The 20,080-nt window shown below is 38.5% G+C and overlaps 1 protein-coding gene across 4 annotated transcripts in view; it reads right to left on the bottom strand.

Moving 5' to 3' along the window:
* The window catches only part of ITSN2 (intersectin 2), an 86,327-nt gene that overhangs the window by 8,027 nt on the left and 58,220 nt on the right, over positions 1 to 20,080 (bottom strand). For 3 of the 4 annotated variants that reach the window (XM_075049029.1, XM_075049026.1, XM_075049027.1), the window contains 8 exons: positions 19,759 to 19,964; positions 18,890 to 18,954; positions 17,799 to 17,965; positions 17,409 to 17,454; positions 17,098 to 17,219; positions 15,248 to 15,344; positions 13,936 to 14,127; positions 539 to 660 (listed from right to left, as the gene is read on the bottom strand). In XM_075049029.1, the coding sequence (XP_074905130.1) occupies positions 539 to 660; positions 13,936 to 14,127; positions 15,248 to 15,344; positions 17,098 to 17,219; positions 17,409 to 17,454; positions 17,799 to 17,965; positions 18,890 to 18,954; positions 19,759 to 19,964 (1,017 nt within the window). Of the gene's footprint in view, positions 1 to 538; positions 661 to 5,073; positions 8,775 to 13,935; positions 14,128 to 15,247; positions 15,345 to 17,097; positions 17,220 to 17,408; positions 17,455 to 17,798; positions 17,966 to 18,889; positions 18,955 to 19,758; positions 19,965 to 20,080 lie in introns of those variants that run through there. The other variant, XM_075049028.1, reaches the window with a different exon arrangement.

Genomic DNA, 20,080 nt, shown 5'->3' with positions numbered 1-20,080 from the left:
TGCAGAGCTCCAGCTTTTCAGGGGGTCTCAGCACAAGGTATTCTGGAGAGCAGAATACCTGTGTAACTCCGTCTATTTAACATCTTTAACACTTGATCACACAGTTGTTTTATAGAGAGGTCAAGTCAGACGCCCAAGACCACCTAATGCTGGCCAGTTCCTGCCCTGCCTGGTGAGGTGGTCTTGCTTCCAGAAATAAAATTGGAGACAAAGGCAGATGATAAACTTTTATGGTGCTTATACAGCTTCTGTCATGAGCCTGTGCAGCTTTGCTAGACACCCCAGCCCAGCCCATCATCTTTACACTGAGCCCAAACAACTCAGAACAGGATTTGGAAAATTGGAAGGTCCTTTAAGACGATGGCTTTCACAACGTGATGTTTCTGCCTGGTGGACAACCGCATAACATTCACTAGAAAGGGAGGTGCTCACACACCTTTCTTCCTCTAGCATTTCACAATTCGTAAGAATCCCTTTATTATTATTCAGTAGGACAGAGGTGTTCTCCAAATGCATTTTCATATCCAAGACATCTCACCTCTAAGACGAGCTGAAGATCGTCCATATACCTTTCTTCTGTCTGAATGAGTTCATGAATGTAGCCCTGCCTTTTCCTTTCCATCGGTTGCATAGTGTCAAGGCTTTGGAGATCAGCACACCCTACAAGAAGTAAGTCAGTAGTTTAGATTCCACTCAGGCTATCAGATCTGATGAATTAACAAAAATGCACCGACATACACCAGCCCATGGTTCAGACTATATACAAGGTGGTAAAACCCTGTCCACAGCAGCAGCAGGTTTCAAAATTAAGTGATGTAGAGGTCAATCCCCTCCCCACTTTATGTCATTTTTTAGTCTGTCACCTTTTTATTTCTTTAAGCAACCCTTCTTCTTGTATTGTGATGCAGAATAAGAATTCCTGACTTCCTGCCACTCCATTTGTCTCATGGTTTTTCTCATCTCTTCTCCTTTTCTGCCATACTGTTTCACAATTGTGATTTTCTCTCACCTTATGCAATGTCTTTTGTGAGATGAAGTCATCTAAAATGTGCCTGGTTCTGACTTAGGACATTGCACCTTTAATCTCCATCACATTTCTAAAGTACTCTGCCTTGTTTATTAATTTATGATGCAAACCACCAGTACAAATTTGTAAAGTTATAATGCATAATGTTATAGTTGCGTGATTTGGCAGTTGCACAACTTTTTTTCTCATTTAGAAACAAAATGAGCCTGAAATATGTTGAATTATTTTTATGCATCAAGTGTAAATAAGCAAAATCATGCACAGGAACACACAGACAGTCAATGACATGAACCCCAAGTTTTCTGTAATACCATGCAGACCCTACAGCTTCACACTGCTTTTTCTCTACTGTGTACATGTTAGTAAGCATGACAACGTTTGAAATTCAGTAACTGAATCGAAAACTGGTAAAAACAAAGTGGTGAATATTTTTAGATGAGTAAAGGAGAGCATACAAAGTCAAACTCTGATCCCTCTGATGACATGCTAGCAGAGTACTGCAAAGTAGCAGGGTGGGGGAAAATAAAAAGAGAAACAATTACAGAGCATTTGAGAACATGCAGCTATCGCTTGATGTGACGGCATCAGATTTTAAAACAACGTGAACTGTGGATTTTGCAGAATAGCAGGAAGGACATCACAGGGCCTCATTTAGATCTGACATTTCCAGAGGAACGATACTTTCTGAAAGTTTACAGGTGTCGTGGAAGGCAGCGTGACCTACAGCACAAAGGGCTGCGTCTCCCTTGTCACCCTAACACATCTAGGACACTAGAATGTGACTTTATTCTATTCACTGCCAACGTATAGATCTGTTTATGGGAAGGCTGCTCTAAATAATGAAATTAAAATGAGTTGGTATTAAATTTGAGGGGAAAACCAACAAGAAACACTAAACATTTCGCTAAACTTGATGTGACAGTGGCCTAATGGGAACCTCCCAGGCTTGTGTGCTTCCTGCTGCACAAGCATCAAGCTGCTCTGAAGGAGCAGCAACCTTCAGCTAAAAAGGAACACTTGTCAAATGAACTTTTATGATACCATTTGAAGTATTTTACTAGGGAAACCCTTTGAACAACACAAAGAAGTATAACAGTAAATGCAATAGCTAGGTTTCAATCAGGACTTTTCAGTTCTGATTTGTACCCCTAAGGAAGATCACAGATCTTAAGCTTTCTGATAAGATTTGAAAAAATGCCACTTTTTATGAAGAGATCTGGGATTGCCACTCTTTCGATCGTGCAGAATGCTGCTTCTGGCCTTAGTTATTCCTGAAGTTACAATCAGGCCAAAATTAGATGAGTAAAAGGAGTAAAGTTACAGATCAAAGCAATTCCTATGAAGTTTGGTATCTCAATCCATCAAAATGGACTGTGGCCAATATATGCTACTTCTGGATTCTAGCATCATTCTTTAGTCCGTACAGGACTGAGTTTAAGCCCACCTGGTTCCTAAGACATGAAATTTTAGGATAATCAAGGGCTTGTACAGTAACCAGACTTCATTTCTCAGATTTGGAAGTCTCAGCTTTGACCACGTGGTTCTTTTCTACTGCAAGGTACGCTCCTGCAACAAGAGCACGGACGGACTGAAGCTCCTGTTGCTGTTTGTTTGTATCACAGCTGTTAGAACAACCCACACGCTTGATTTGTGTCTCTCTCATGCCATCTACTTAAAGCTGAAGCAAACACTGGAAGGAAAACAGGCCTGTTTATGTGCACCTAAAATAGACTTGGTTTATAAGCTCATTATCAGATACAAAAATGCAGATAAATTAACTGGCTCCTGCACTAAGCTTTTATTTGGACTGTCGGCCTTTGGGATGAATGGACGAGTGCTATTTTACATTTAAATAAGCACTAGCAAAACCACTCCAAATTTTGATGGGTCTGATGATACTGGCATAAAAACACAGTATGCAATCCTCACATCTGATTTTAGAGGGTGAATTCAGACATTTGGATCTGAAGGGAAGAAAGGTGAACGAGACAGAGAATAAAACAACCTACCTAGTGCGTTTGCCAATGTTTTTCGAAAGTGGCCACAGCAACCCATGGGCTCGCTGGTATGGAAAGGGTGGACCTGCATCTCTACCCATTCTCCTCCCACATTCCTGTTCCCTCCTTTCCTTGCATCAATTCTGGCACTTATCTGACTCCCAGCTCACACCCTGGCAGCAAATGAATCCCGAGAGGGAAAAAGAAAACAGTAGTTTTCTGCTAGTTTAGCAGCCAGGAATGTGCGTGGAAGCAGTAAAACTGCCTTTTTTGGCAGCAGAAAGCTGTTGGTTTGGCTTCTGTCTTGTGAAGCTGCATCCCAAGCTCCCCATATGGCTAATGAAAAGCAGTGAGATTTTTGGGAGCGCCTGCAGAGGGGAATCTCGGCTGCCCACGGTGGGTGCTCACCTCCCTCTGGTGACTAGAGATGAGGTTTACATCACCTCTGCAGGGCAAGCCAGCCCGTTCAGACAATCTGGGGCATGATCTGCCTAGCTCCCTCCCAAAACGTATAACGGAGCAAGCAGTGGGCGTCTGCTACCCTTGAAACTTAGGGCACGGCAAGAGAGCGATGCCTACTACAACTGTGGTACCTTTTGTGATAAATCCTGGTCTCCAAGACGAGGAAATAGCTGTCTTGCAGGGGCAGGGTAAAACAAGCTGGAGAGTTTATAAACAGGAAATCCCAGTCTCTAAAGTTGTGTTTAAAATTATACCTCCCTCTCCAAATATACCTGAACAAGAAATACTTTCTCCCTACTAACATAACTAACCTTGCATGAAGAGCTACCGAGTTTCACAGTCAAAAGATGTTCTCCTCTGCAGAAAATTCAAATGTTTGAAAAACATGAGGTGCTGGGGGAGAAAACCTTTCCAATTACTGACATATTTTGGATTTGAGTACATTCAAGGGGAAGAATGACACTTTCTGAAGAGAAGAATTCCTCCAGTGAAAGAAAGATGAATGAGACCTAATAACATCTCAAAAAAAAAAAAATCCATTTTTTTCTTTATTAAAAAAGGGGGGAGTGAATTAAAATTCCTCACTTAAAAGCCAATTCTAGAGAATTCAGGTAAAAAACAGGTGGATAAAAGGCTTTCAGAGATGCTCAGATCTGCTTGGGCATCGAGTGCTTTGTCCCCTTCCCCAATGAACTTCCCCACTCAATGAACAATGAAAAAACATATCAAAAATGAGAGCTCTGGAAAGACATCTTAAGCCTCAAACATGAGCTCAGGCACTTGCCCTGAAGGATCTATCTACACCAGAGGCATCACTGCTTTGGGTCACCAGTGAAGACTATTTAGGGACAGAGGTGGCCTATATAAACTGCAATTGTAAGGAAACAGCTTGGTTTGTTCAGGGTTGCGGGGTGGTTGGGTTTGTGGTTTCGTTTTTTTTTGGGGGGGGGGGGGGGGCGGGGAGTTGGTTGCATTGTTTGGGTCTTTTTAAATTTTTTTTTTCTTTCTTTAGCTCAAGCCAGTTAATATGGCTGGAAAAAGCAGGTAAGAGGGTTTTTTTTGCCTGTATTAGCCTGCCTCTATTTTCCCAGGCTACCATAGAAAGACTACATCTCACCTTAAGTACCATGGGCTGGCACTAAAATAGTCCCTTTACCACAGCCAGAGAACAGACTGATGGTATCATGGGACATCACCCGTAGCCATTTTACAATATCTGCTGGCGCACATAAGGCTAATTCACTTGCAATGAACCCCTGTCATTGCCTGTAGCTATCAGCAGCCTCTTGTACCTACTGAAACCTGTGAAAAGAACTAATCTAAGAAATTTGCCACTGCGGAAAGGTTGGTTTCCATCAGGTGCTGGGAAACGTAATAAAAACTTTCATCCGATCTCCCCTAATCAGTAAATGCAGTATACTCTCTTTGCTACAACAAAAGAAATTTATGATTCAATTTTCAAGAAGTAAAAAGCAAAATTAAGTCACTCCATCACAGAGTCAAGTAACTTAATTCTCATACCAAGCTATTCAGATGGGAAAAAATCCTCCCCAAATGGACAAAAAAAACCACAACAGACAAACTAGATCCTTTTATGTGTCCCTTTAATAAAATACATTTGCATAGTTATCTTACAACTTTGTTGAAAACCAAAGATGAACAATTGCCTCATGCTAAGCACAGCCTGCATTTGCATGTCTTAACAATCATCCCCAAACATGAATACTCTAGCTTGAAAAGAACAACAAAAGAGATTTTAAGGCAGCACACACCATTACATAGCAGTTTTACTAGTTCATTACATTAAAGTAGCATGACCCTGTAGCAGCTCCCAACACTACTACAGGCCAAGGTCTGTCAGCATTCCTACGAGCAGACTTATTTACAGGTGTTTTCAACCCGACTCAAGAAAAATCACACAGGGATACAATCTGACAGAGCATCAAGATGGCATAAATATTCAGTGACTGGTAGGAGACGTTTCCATTATTAGCGTGTGAGTTTTTTTGATGGAGCTTTATGCCTTCTGCACTCCTAACTGTAACGCTATTAACACTGACATTAAGATAGCGCTTTGTATGCTTTCACAGCCCTTCACCATCACTGACGACTCACGCACCCCAGCCCTGCAACCGGGTCTTGGTGGTGGCACAAGACTTTCTTGCACGGATCCAACCGTTGGATCAGGAACTCAGCTCTGTAAACTAAGCTTTTGTAAAACTACACTTTTGTAGGTTGTTAGTCCATTATGCAAACTAGACAGTTAAAAAATTAGGAAGCGTTTCAGTACCTGTTCTTGTGCATTTACAGCATCGTTTACATTCCTACCCCCAATTACACCATGGCCCCTATTCTCTGCTGGCCCACAGGAACAATATTAAGCAAGTATTATGCTGCAGGCAACATCATATTTTGCTTTCCTGGTTGGCTTCAGTTTTAACTGTTAACCTTGTGTAGCTCTGAGCAACATTTAGACTCTCAGTTCTTGACTGGGGACCATCAGTTCAACAAAACCCCTCTGTTTTCCACTTTGTCCTTAGTTCCAAAGCCAACCTTTTTCACCCAAATAAGGGATGTACACTTCAACACTAGTTTTACTTGGCTGGCTGGGATGACAGCTGAACTCAGCTCTATGGACTTGTATCCACAAGAGAGTGGATTGCACACAAGCAGAAAAAAAGTAACATTTTTGAAAGAAAAAGTCTGATTTAAGCCCAGCGTCTATTAGCTACACCTCTTCATTGATACAGAACATTATTTTAAAATAATCTTGCCTTAAATACATCCTCGGCATAGTCTCTCCCATTGATGATCTGATGCATGTATTCAATTCTTTCTGCACCAGTGTGCAATAGGAGAGCAGAGCTCTCAGGTGATTGTGCTTGAGCTCTGTTAGGCAGACCTTTGCAGTAGAGATAAATACAGAAGGCAGGGACTACATCTCTTTCAATCAGCATTATTAAGGTGTATTATTATCTTTGTTATTACAGTTAGAGAATTTGAGGCATACTCAAGTAATACTGAAACACGAAAAGGTAACTGTGAAAGCCCCAAATGCTTCATTTCAATACTCATCAGTTCAAAATGAGGGGCAGCTATTTCAATAATTATCAATGCTCAACTACATACCCAACAATAGGGCCACTTGTGTGAAACTCTACCTAATACTACCCTCATCTCCAATTGTATCAGTTAAAAAATGGGTAGAATGCCAATTGTTTTTGGAAAATGCCATGTAACTATTTCCTAGAACATCCTAGATAGGATGTGAAGTTGGTTTTAGTTTTTCAAAGACAATTAGTAGCAATTTGGCATTCAAGGAAAACTGTCACTGAACATTGGGAAGTCAATTTGGCTCAAATCCCACAGGTTAACAGTGCCTTTTAGAAATGGGATAATTTATAAGATAAATTATTAGACTACAGTAAGTGACTGCTCAATGCCACTGGTGTAGCACAACACACTTGCACCTGTATTAAACAGGCTTTCAAAGTCAGAAATTGAGAGAAGGCAATTCAGGGTGATTAGCATATTTTAGTAGAAATACTTAAAATGTAGTTTCCTAAGGAAATCAAGTCAGCTAGAATACTTGAGGAAATATCTAGCACATTACTTGCCTACAATAACATGATTTCATTCTATAACAAAATATTGGTTTAGACAAAATACATCCAGAATAAAAACCCATTTGTAGTTTTATGTAGGCACATTGCTGTAGTCTGTATTGCACAAAAGATATCTCTCTGAACTAAAGGGCACATATACATTATTTGATCAAGTATATTAAATACATAACATAGAAGTTTTGGAGAAAGGCTTTTTAATCTCTGCAATTGGACTAACCTTTTCCTGATAGTACCTTCACAACATTCATATATATATATATATATGTATATAGTAAACAAGCAGTGTTTTGTAAACATTTCTGATTGCATAAGTGACCTTTGCTGTTTCATAACCAACTTCAGGAAACCAACTAAATTAAATACCATTTCTACTAGATCTCTCCCCTTGTTACAGGAGCACAGCACTATTTAATTAGACAAGCAGTCCACTATTAAATTAATCCTTTTACTTAAAGGGGTATCAGGGTTATAGTCCTGAAGTCCTGGTCCCTTCTTCCCTCCCCCCAAACTAATAAAATGTGGGCGCCTTTACTGCACCATACTGCTGACATGCCATATTAAGGACCACTTTTGAGCTGAGGAGTCTAGTTCCATTTCTAAACCCAAATGCTCTGCCTTCAGCTCCAGGTGTCTGTTAGTGTTTCTTTTCTGGCAACATATCTTTCTTGAGGTTACCCAGGTATTAGGCTGCAGCTTTCAGATAGTACTTACTTTAAGTCACTGCAGACCGTAGCCAGATAAAAACACTATTCAGTACCATTAACTATTTAATGAAGAAAAGGGGCAGGGAAAGGGTCTAGTAGCACAGAGGCTGTATAAGTACTTACTGCAGTAGCTAGTACATGTTTGCTGTTTGCTAAAACTGAAAGCAAATACGAATTATTGGAATAAAGTATTTAAAGGAAGGAAGGTTGTTTAGGGATAGGCTATATCGAGCCAAAACAACCTGAATTCCTGCTATAGTACTACTGTGAAGGGAGAAAAAAATTAAAATATCCTCCACTCTATGGTTAATAGTTCTTTCCCCAGTTAAAAAGGGTATTAAAAGGCTGGATGGACTGTGCCAGATCTAAATCTTAGATCTTGTAGCATGTTTGTAATCACAGTGACTATCAGCAGCAGAGACAGGTAGGGTTTGTTTCCTGGATGAGCCTTGTAGGCTGCCAATTTTAAGAGCTCAATATATAAGAGATTACATCAAGTCCATTAGAACAGTCATCAGCGAACATTTTAATTCTGCAAAGTATGTACATTACAACATTAAAATAACACAACTGCCCATTCAAAACAGCTCAGATAAACTGTGCAAATAGTGGGTCTTTGTGTGTCTGCAATCCCACCATGCAAACGATAACTTGATATGCATGCTAATGATCTACGATTATCAATACCAAAGAAAAATACTAAAGGAAACAAGAATGAACAGCAGTGAAAGCCACACAAAGACCCACTATCCTTTCTGCTTTTACAAATCAACTGTAACTGTAGATTATAAGAAAACCCACAAAAAACTAATTTCTTGACTGGATCTAATGTTCAAACGAAGCAAAAGGATTGTGTCAGAGATATGTGAGCAGGGCTGGCCACCCTGCCTCCATGCTACAGTCAAACTTGGATAGTGGGTCTCTGAGGTGCTTTCACACTGGAAGACAACATTGGGTCCTAAAAAAAAACAAAAAAAAATGAAGGATAAAATGAACATAAATTTGAAGAGTGAAACATATGAGTTCTATGGACAAAGACAGAACAACACCAAAAAGATCAGAAAGGAATGACTAACATTCAACTTTCTGAAAACAGACATCATAAGCTTCTACTCTTACAATTTCATATTTATAAACACACACAGTTTTAAGTACTTGTGACCAGCCATCACTGACTCTGAAAAACACTTGTAGCTGATTCACTTGAAGAAGAAAGTTTCTTCCCAAGGAAGACTTCTGTTATGTAGACTCAACAACACAAGGTGAAGCCCTAGCGTTTTTTTTAAAGGCAATGGCAAAATTCCCTGAGATTTCAACAAAGCCAGGATTTCTCCTGAGAAACTTGTAATGAGACATTAGAAAATCAGATAAAAACTAAACTTGTAAAGAAAAGCCTCACTGGAATTTATTCATATTGGCACATAAAAATTAACATGTTTGACTGTGCAAAGCCTGAAAGAAATGAAAACCTTGTCTCTAGTAATATGTGTCCATGAAGTAGCATGTACCACATCACTCAATATACCCATCAGAAACCAAGGTCTACACGATCTAGAAGAGGCACTGTAAAGTCAGGTTAAAGGCAGATATATGACGTGGGCTTCAGCTGCACACACCTTGTGGGCAATCCAGAGACTATTCGGATTTCAACCTGGAAGCTTTATCAAGCCTGACTGACATTCACCAAATAGTTTTAGAAATACAAAATGACTATGTCACTATGAACTAAGGGATTGATTTCGTATTTGATCCTAGGTAAAAGGGATAAAATTCTGGAGCTGTTGAGTAAAATCTTAGAATAAATTATTAATCTTCCACTGATACCATGAACTCTTACTCCACAATCATGAAGAGAAGTTACTTGGCAATAATAGAGAACTTCAAAATGTGTGGTCCATATATAGACATAGAAATGCATCTGCCATGAGCATGTCAGTTCAGAAGTTGTTTTTTCACTATAAACACCCTTGAAAATTGGTCAGCTTCATTCATTATACAGTGGTGAACAGGAATTACTAATGATCTTTCGTGCATGGAGATAAACTTCTGGAAACACAGATCCTTGTGTTGGAAAGGACAGGACTTGCCTCATGTCTCTAACGTGTCGCATCTACAAGTAAGGTTGGGGAGGAAAAAAAATAGGTAGATCTACTGGTATTACTATAAACATCAAGTTTGTACCTAAGGAAATGCACACCGTCATCATACACATGTTAAGAACAGTCTATGGAGAAAGGATCTGTTCCCAGTCTAACCAACTTTTGCCATTGCACTGGCAGAAGGCAGAGAAGGCAGGTTTAAATGGAGGAAGGAGGTGCTTATCAGGCTATGGGGACTACCTGGAGCTCACGTCAGAGCACATGAAGGAGTAACTTAGATGCCTGAGGAACTGCAGCAATGCTGGGCTATGAAAAGAAAAAAGAGTGAACAGAAACAATAACTATATGTGCATTAGAGTAGAAAGAACTGGTACAATATTCAGCGCTGTGAAAGACCAGTCTCACAACAGGAGATGAGATACCTCAGATAAGGTGAACTAGAAGCCTCTGCACACTGAGCATAGGCATGTTCACCTGGCTGAGTTGTCCAGCTCTCGGCAAGAATGTCTCTGAGAGGTGAACAGATCTCTAACACGAAGAGACTTCCAGCAACCAAGTATGCAGATGTAGCTGGAGCATCTGCCTTGCCTCCATCTGAGGTACATGAGGGGAGAAAATCTCAACTAAAGAAAATGTAAGGACAAGGCTCAGACTGGTCCCATGGATAAGAAGACAAACTGAAAAAAGGTGTCTCGCTGAAAAAGCTAACACATAAGGACAGAATGAGTTTCTAAGAGCAAATGTTTAAGGCAGACGAAGACTGGCTGAAATGACAAAATTATCTCCAGACCAGGCCAACGGGAAGAACTGTAAAGGGGCAAGTACACCCTGCCTACCCCGCCTTACTCATCCCTTGTGAAGAACAGGAAGAAAACCTGGTAGACGTGCCTTAGGTACTGCCAATACACAAAAGATCTGACCCTGAATGGTTGAGCAAGCACTCAACAAAGAACAGAAGATTATGCATATTCCTTTACTTTAAATCTGTACCTATTTATATTTTGAAACCTTCTGCGTATCTTATTTATCCTTTATGATGACTTCTGTGCAAACATTAGAATAAGGGCTATCAAAATGTCATTAAAACATGAGTAAGTCTCACCATCACCAAGGTCACTGAGAGCACAAGACTCAAGTATTTTGTATTCTGCAATCACCAGGACTCAGTTGTATTTAAGAGACCTGTTGAGAGACCTATTACATGCTTCATTGATTTTTTTCCTTGCAGAGACCCTATGCCAGGATGTGCAGCTACGCCAACAGGAAAAGTGATCTTGTCAGCACAGCTTATTCTGTTCAAAAAGAGCTATTTCAGCAACCTAAGGAACATCTCGCTGACCTAAGTTCCTTCTTTGCTAGGGAAGTTTGCCATTACAGCCATAACTAGTAAGTCCCAGGAAAGACTCTGGATACAAAGGTGGTCCATATAACAGAGTTTAAATTTGAGGGAAAAGCAGAATTTTCCTAAGCTGCAAACCTATGTGAGTAAACCAAATCTGCCTGCTCCCTTTCAAATACCATCACATTTGACCATCTAGAAAAGACAGTGGGAGAAACTGCTATTCTTCAACAGAAACATTACAATACTCAGATTAACAATTCTTTAAAATATAACAATGCATTTCTTAAATTATATTCTGTCCTATCTCTAAGCTGATCCCTAGAGTGCCACATCAACATTTCTGTGGGACAATTTCTTAGTGATTTCTCAAGAATACTAGTGACAGTTTCTGCACTATATTTAAATAAGAGCAAAAAATATTTTAAGGAAATCCAAGGAAGTTTGAAAGTTCCATCAGTACATATTTAAATATTTCTCTGGTTACAGAAGAATGGTACAGCACTAGCTTACTGCTAATGCAACTTACTAGCTCAGATTTCACGCCATACGAAAGTAGCCCAGCCGAAATCGGTGTAATGATATTTGCACAATGCTGCACTTGAGCTTAACAAGCCATGCTGGTTTTGAGCAGGCTCTGGACTTTAAGCAGGATTTTTCCTGAATTTTCCAAATGCATATGTTTTAATATCACAGAAGAGTGGCAAATTCCAGCACAGAAGTGATATACAAGTTAGCTTATTTGAAATACTCAGAGTATTAAATTGAAAAAAAAAAAAAAAATTTCAACATACTCTTCATTCACCAATAGGTGGATTTTGTTAATTAAGCACCAGTAGATCTGCTTCATAGCAAACAGACTTAGACAAAAGTTTAATGACCAAGTACAGATGACCTGGGGCACATCTGCTCATGTGCACATTTGCTCATCTGACTGCCACTAGCTGACCTTTGTCTATACACTTTCAAAGGAAAATTCTGTTCACACAGCCACAGTTTGATGTGGATAGAAATATTTTTACTCCACAACATTGAAATCTGAGAAAAAGCCTAATGACATATCAGCAAACAGTGAGGAAAAACTTAATCATCATATTGAAAGTTTCCAATTACAACTTGGTCTTAGCACTGCTTTTGTTGGAAATTAGTGGTAAATGTTATCACCTTGCACTCATCACATTCAGCCACATAACTAAATAGCAACACACCTGATGTGATAAGCTAGTATCTCTATAATTTTTGATAATTCAGAAAGTTTTAATACTCAGCCAGAGTCTTAATTTTATAGCCCATCTGGATTTAGTCTATACTATTTCTTCAAACTGAGATTTTGTACACAAACAAAAAACCCAACGACTTTCAAAGGATCATTTTAATGATTTAGATATGCCTAATCAAAAGAATGTTAAGTTCAACCTAAATGCTGAAGTTTTCAACATCACAGCCACACCGAGCAGAGGCATTTAAAAAAAAAAAATTAAAAAATCATCAATGCATTACCAAAAATGTGAGCACAGATGTAATTTAGCTAAAAAAAAAACCCCAAAAACCCTCAAGAACAGTGCATACTCTATTTTGCCCAGGTACCACAACAAGTTAACCAGGGAAAATATTTTAACTTTCCAATCCAAGCTGCACCTTCATTATTGAGTTTGTGAATTGTTCTGTAAGAACAGAACTATGTTGATCAAATCTTAAGTGCGCACTGGTCCTACACACTAGCTATAGGCTATTAAGAGTGAACCTCAACCAGACTTCTGGATGCGTATCTTTATACTGAGAAAAGTACAAATGACGCCTAGGGAAAAAAACAGCAAGTGAAAGGACAAGGCTTGTTGTGTCAAAGGAACAACTCTGACATCAAGATAGATTCCCAAACCCACTGATGGCATGGGTTGATATAGAAGTTGGTTTAATCACAGTGCCACAGGATGAAAAGCTGAGGGAATAAAAATGGTGGTAAATTTATCTGGGGAGAGGGGCCAAAAAAAAAAAAAGGGGGGGCGGGCAGGGGACACAATACCAGAAACCTTTACTGTGTTTACATGCAAAAAAAACAGCAGAGAAAAATTTGACTGTCAGATAGGTGTATATTCTAGCATTCAGTTCTCAGCCTGCTGCTGATAATTTTCAGCTTAACATGTTTTGATATATATCTTGTTTCTCAGAATTTGATGAAAGCTGGATTGCTGGGAGCCAGGACACATGTATTTACCATAGGATAGATCACTTGCTAATGCTAGAATCTTCTTACTCTCCTTTCTATGGTTATTTTTACTTAACTGACAAATAGTTTAAATACAAGTTAAAGATGACTACAGCAGACATTTTTTTGTATTTTATAAAAGTCGAGCAAGTTCTATAATCGAGCACAGTTTGCCTGCACTGACTCCCAGTCCGTGTCAGTTATCAAACATCAGCATCTTTAATGGAAAGGGAACAACTACCAAATCTGTCACCCTAGCACTCTTACTACCGTGCACTGGCTGGTTGGTAACGTGCTGGTTGTTTGTAGGTTAAACAGAAAAGTATTTAAAGTACTTAGTACTGCTGTAAAGTATTTAAAGTACCAATAAATTCAGCTGATGCCTGGAACTCCAGATTCCAAACACAAAGCAAAAGAATAGCAAAGCACCTTTGAAATAAAGTAACAAAACTAATAAAAAATAAAAGTTGCTTACACTGCTGACTTGGATCAGAATCCGTGGTCATCTTCACGTAGTTTGAGGGGAAGAGACCTGTCACACCACTGATTTCTCCTTGCCACCAGTCAGCATCATCTTTGCTCAGTACATTAATAAGCTGCCCTTTGGAGAAACTGAGCTCATCTTCATTGTTTGCCATGTAATCATACATCGCTATCACTTGACACACTATGAAGAAAACCCAAATATAGTAGAACACTGTTACACAAGTATTGAGACTGTTTTTGAGTGTTTTACATAACCACAGGAAAGAAACAACAATTTCACATACACTGTTACATAAGAAAAATGCCACATGATCTTATCTTGATGTGGAACTGTCCTCCCTTTTCTTTTACTTTTTTTAATTGGGCCAGGCAGTAATATTTATTTCCACTTCATATATCTATGCACTTACACAGTGAATTCATTCAGTTAGTATAGCATCTATTGACCTTCTAAACATTTTAAAATATAAGCAAGTATGCTTCTATCTCTTTTACTGGCTTGAAAAAGAAAGATAGTTTGATTATCTTATAGCTGACACTTGTGAGAAAAACATGGCAAAGGCAGAGGAAGTGTGCTTTAGCTAATCATGAACTGCCAGTTTAGCCAAACGGAAGTTTTGTCCAGTAATAACCAGGAAGCTGTTGTATAAGCAAATCATAGCTGTGGAGAACTGCACAATTTAAGCATGCAGAACCAAAAAAGCTCCTTTTATGTGAAATCATCTAATTTGTACCTGGCCAATCAAATTGAAAAATCTAGTGGAAATTTGCTGCTTAGTCTCCCTCCTTTTAAGGAGCAGTGCATGTAATTCCAAGGTGTTTGTCAATAATTGCTAGTTTTCTGTAAGACTTTTGCTAGCATTTGGAAACATGGAGTTTCCAAATGAGAAGAGTGTGGCTCTTCAGTGCATTCAGCAAAACTAAAAAGCTCTTTCTGTAGAAGATGGACTGCTGATTCTCACAGATTTCTGGATATAAACATCTTTGTATGACTGAGCCTTTCTGTTGTATGGTATGTAGAGGATTGTATATGCTAGGGAGGGACCCTATGAAGAACTGTTTTGATTAAGAAGTTGGGAGATTTTACCTTTCTTGGACAGAGATAAGAGCTGAATGGACAAGTCTGTCAAAAGTCCCAGATTCTGACTAGGACTTTACCTTCCACAGCGACACCACAATCAGATAGGGCCATTAAACATAACATTACACTAGTTATGTAATTCAGACTAGTATCTGAACAATTGAAGCAGTTACATAAAATACTCTAAATGAAATATAAAGTCTTTTTTTTTTTTTTTCACCTGAGGGAGCAGCAGATGTGGTTCTTTCACTGCTTGGACCCAGTAATTTCACATGGCTGGCAGGGAACCATCCTTTCTGTCTCTTTTTCCCTCTTGCCTGTAAATGTTTAAAATGGTTATTACACAATTAAGAAACCAAATAGTCTATAGACTGGAAAAAATGCAATGAATATGTCACACAGTTTTGCCAATGAAAGACAAAAAGCCAGGCTTCCAAACACCAACTAAATACTAAACAGATCTTCAAAGGAAAAAATCTGGCTAAAGGATGAAAAAACCCAATTCAAATAAAGCTGCACCCTAATACGTTCTGGCAAATGTATTAATCCAAAATTTTAAAGTGCAACTTATTACCTCAGTGCACAATTTAATTGCAGGGCTGAAAATTAGCTCTATGAACATTCCACTTATGCATCATACAAGGAGTCTCTAATAAGATACCCAGAACAGAGGTAACAATTACCATAAGCTACTTTTGAAAATCCTGACCTAAGTATTTGATATCATTTCCTACCTAGTACAGCATGTGAGAGTTTGAAAAGGATTTTCTCATTTTTTAGTCTTTTGTATTTTTAGTCCCACAGGTAAAGATGATCCCTGCACACACTGAAGAAACAAATATACTTCAGAGTGCACAAAAAAGTCAGGATGTAAAAGTGAGCATAGATTTTAGAAAGCAGTAACTGCAGACTGAGCTCTATTACAACAAAAAAAGAAATTAAAACTAGCAAGAACTGACAATTATGTATCTTAGTTTCCATTCCCCCACTTTCTTTTTTTTTTTTTTTTTTTTTTTATTCTTTGAAGCTTCTTCTGAACCAGCACTGGGACTACTTTCATTCAAATATAAACTATTCATTGTTTTCTGTGTTTATTTATCTTTTTTGCACATACTATCAATGAATTTTCCACTGCTGTTAATTCACAGAAACTCAGTGCAGCCATTTCTCAACTTGCTCACTGTGATCTCTCTTCCTGTATCTGTAAAGCAGGCTGGTTTTAAAAACAGATGCTGAATAGTTAGATCAGCCCTGTTCTAACTGTTGGAGGGGGAAGATGGGTGTTAACAAGAGTATCCACTCAAAACAGAGTGCATGCGGCTGTAGAATACCTTGGGAAAGGGCAATTAAGTGATATTAAGAGGACGGAACTTTCTATTGTGCTGTTCAATCCCAACATTGGTAATAGCATTCAGCATTGGAAGTAATATGTCCAAATGCAGGCTAACGCTGCCGATTCAGCTAAAAGTCAGCTAAAGAAAAGGGTAACAAAAAGACATTATAAGGTCATGGTTTAACTTTTCGCATTGGTTGCAAAGGTGAAGGCTATTATGGACAAGATCCACGGGGCTCCAAAAGTCAAAATATCAACTACGGTTTAAGAAGAATGTCATGTAACAGTACCCTCAACCCCTGGGACTAGAAATTCATCACTAGGTAGGGAAAGGAGAAAAATGGGAATAGCAACCTTCACAATAAGCTAGCTTCCAACTCCAACTTCCAAGAATTCCTGTTCTTTCATTAGAATAATTTTACAGTGTTTTACCAATTAAATCCTAACTAATTTATTAACTATCAACATCCCTCTTCCCCCTCCCATGCATATGTTCATTGACAGTTTTAGTATTTTCTGTGACCAACCCCCCTCCCAAATCAAAAAACAAACAAAACCCCCCAGCAACCCAAGGTTTAATTAAAAACTTTTTTTTCCCCCAAATATGGTTTATATAAGATGAAAATAACTTTCTAGCCAGCTTTTAGAACACTATACTTAGTTGTTTTCTTGAATTAAACCCAAAACCACCTCCTTGCTGTTCATGAAGTCACAATTATTTCTTCTTCAATAACTACCTGCAACTCTCCTTGCCACCATCCACTAGCATTTTTCTTCAGAATAAGTATTAGCTGTCCAGGAGCAAGACTAAGCTGTTCAGTTCCTGATGCAGCATAGGCAGTAGTAACCTGAGCAATTTCTGAAAAGATAATGTATTAATTGCATTTGTTATTTTTTTCATTACAGGAAGAGCTAGATCCACAGAAATATCCTGGTATGTATCTTGCAGCTAAGCACATTAGCCACCATTAAAACACTGCTATGAACCTAAATGCTCATAGTCACTTAAGAAACAGTCCTAAATGTTAAAAATTTATCACACACTTACCGGGTTTCTTATTTATTGTTCCAGTTTTGCCAGCATTACTAGAAGCCTACAAAGACACAAAAATCATCTTTTAGTGTGCAATAAAAACAGTAGAGCTTACACTAACTTTAAGCATGTAGACAGAAAAGCATGTGGAGATTTTAATTTTGAGCTCGTGAAGATTTTAATTTTGAGCTTGCATTTAACAAAATACCATCATATATGGAGAGAGACAATGTGACACTGTGGCTAGAGCACTGATTTAGCACTCAAGCTACCTAGGCTTTTCTTTTCTGTCAAGCACATTAAGCTCTGCTTAAAATCACTGTCTAAGAGCTAGGTATCAATACTAGTATATACAATAAAATTGAGAGAAAGCATTGTGCATTAATTCTTAGAATATGAACTCACTTCTTGATCCTTTGGTCTTACGTAATTGGAGGGGAAGATTCCAGTTCTGCCATCAATGCTGCCGGTCCACCATTCCCCTTCCTTCTGGGTCACTAGGATTTCCTCACCTTCCGTGAAAGTCAAGTCACCAGGCTCAGAGCTTGAGTATGAATAGAGTGCAACATACTCTGTGCAAGCAGCGCGTAAAGAAGGAGACAATAGTTTCAGATAGGAGGATAAAGTATATCAGATGCAGGTAAAGGTATCTTTGGTATCAGTGTTCATCGGTGTGTTCATAACACAGCTCATGTCTTTACAAGTTTGTGACTCAAACTACCTACTTTCTTGATTGTAATCACATCTCGCCTTGTGTTTACAACTGTGAACTACAGGTATACAACTTTGTACAGATAGATGAATTTGGCACAGTGAGAGTTACTACCCTATGATCACCCTGCAGATCAGCAGAAGCCTGTAGACCACAGCTTGAAAAACTCATCTCTTGCATTAAATATTCCACCCTACTTCTGTGATTCAACAGCAAGCATGTATATTCCACACCTAAACCTGATTAAAACCATTCTTATCTAACACAGCAAAAATGAAAAACACAAGTGGAATTAAAGTATAATTGGGGAAGCATGGAGATACACTAGATGAAAAGGCTTAGAAAGTGCTTCCCACAAATTTTTCTCCAGAAATACTTGTTTTCTCTACTCCCTACTGATTAAAAGAGAACGATCCACACTTAGGAGACTGAAAATCCCTTCTCATGTCTCTACAGTATAGCATAATACAGTAGAGAACAGCAGGAAGAAAACTTGGCTTATGGATATGAGACATATTTAAGTTTTCAGAAATAAATTAATGCTTGAACAAAAGTCTTAAAAACAAAACAAAAACCCAGGCTTACGCTGAACCTGAATTAGTTGTAAGCTTTACTTAAGTTCCTGTTTTGGCATTCTCGTATCAGTAGCTCAACATTTGCACTGTGTCTTTTGGACAAGCATTAAAAGGCCTGCTCAGAAACTCTTCACATATTTAAGCTTATTCACATGCCATTAAGCAGAAACAGACTGTATCATTAAGTAGCGCATTTCATGCTGTCTTACCCTCTCCTGCTGCGTAAGACTGTGTATTAGGCTTTTTGTTTACAGCTGCATAAATAGCTTCTGGTCTGTAGAAAGAAAAAACGGTTTGTGTAACTAAAAGGCTGATCAAGAACAAAACTCTTTATTAGGATGAGACTAAGCTCACTTTGGTTATCTCAAAGTTGGTATTGCCTCTGAATTAATTGCAAAGACTTTCTTGACTGTCAGCAGGTATTACTAATATTTAAGATATGAATGGTGTCCAAGAGCACACCACTTCAAAAAAAGAAATGTAATGTGATGAAAGACAAGAAGATATATTTGCAAATTATGCTATCCAAAAGAAGCACAAATTAAATATTTTGTATAAATTACTTTTAGCATAACGCATGGAAAGAACAATTCACACTCAATGGTGCAGCCATCCCAGCAGTAACCAGACTTTGAATTATTACCTGAACAGTTATCTTGCAGCATTAAAATAGACATAATGATCTTTCAAGTAAAGAAAAATACACTACTTCTGCAAGATGTGCCTTACAAGCTTACAATTATTTGTAGGTCACTTAGAAATTGGCACCTTCAAAGGCAGAACACAAATACACTGCAAGAGAGCTGACTTGGTAATGAACCAAAACAAAGTCTGGCACTTGATGAATAATCAAACTGATTTTTCACAGCACTCAGCCTTGGAAGACTGTCTATTTACACAGTAGTGAGCCCAACATTACTTGGCTTGCCAGAATGAAATAATAAAAGCCTAAAATGGCATGGTGTAAATTGTAAATGGTATTTATATTCTGCACTTTAAAGCACTGCAGGAATTTTGCACTCTAAACCACCTCTTTTTGTAAACTGTTGAATAAAACGAAAATAAAAGTCGCACTTACTCCTCTTTCTTGATTTCACTCCCAGGTAAGAGCTTAACATATGATTTTGGAAACCAACCCCTTCCTCCATGTACCTCCCCAAACCACCAGTTTTCCTGCTGCTCCAGGACAGTAATGATATCATTTTTTGAAAAATTCAAGTGGTTCTCTTTTTTTGCAGTCCAAGAGCAAAGTGCTTGTGCTTTTAAGTTCTCGACAGGCTGCCCCTGTTAAGACAGAAGTGGAGATGTTGATCGACCACACTCCCCAAACTAGTGCCAAGTGTTAAAAACAAACAAACAAACATTGATGTATCTTTTATTGAAGTTTAAGCAACTTCATT

Source organism: Buteo buteo, chromosome 17, assembly GCF_964188355.1.
Source record: "Buteo buteo chromosome 17, bButBut1.hap1.1, whole genome shotgun sequence".
Classification (NCBI taxonomy): Eukaryota; Metazoa; Chordata; class Aves; order Accipitriformes; family Accipitridae; genus Buteo; species Buteo buteo.
Note: the sequence above shows the minus strand (reverse complement) of the source record. Positions and strands in the feature narration are given on the sequence as shown.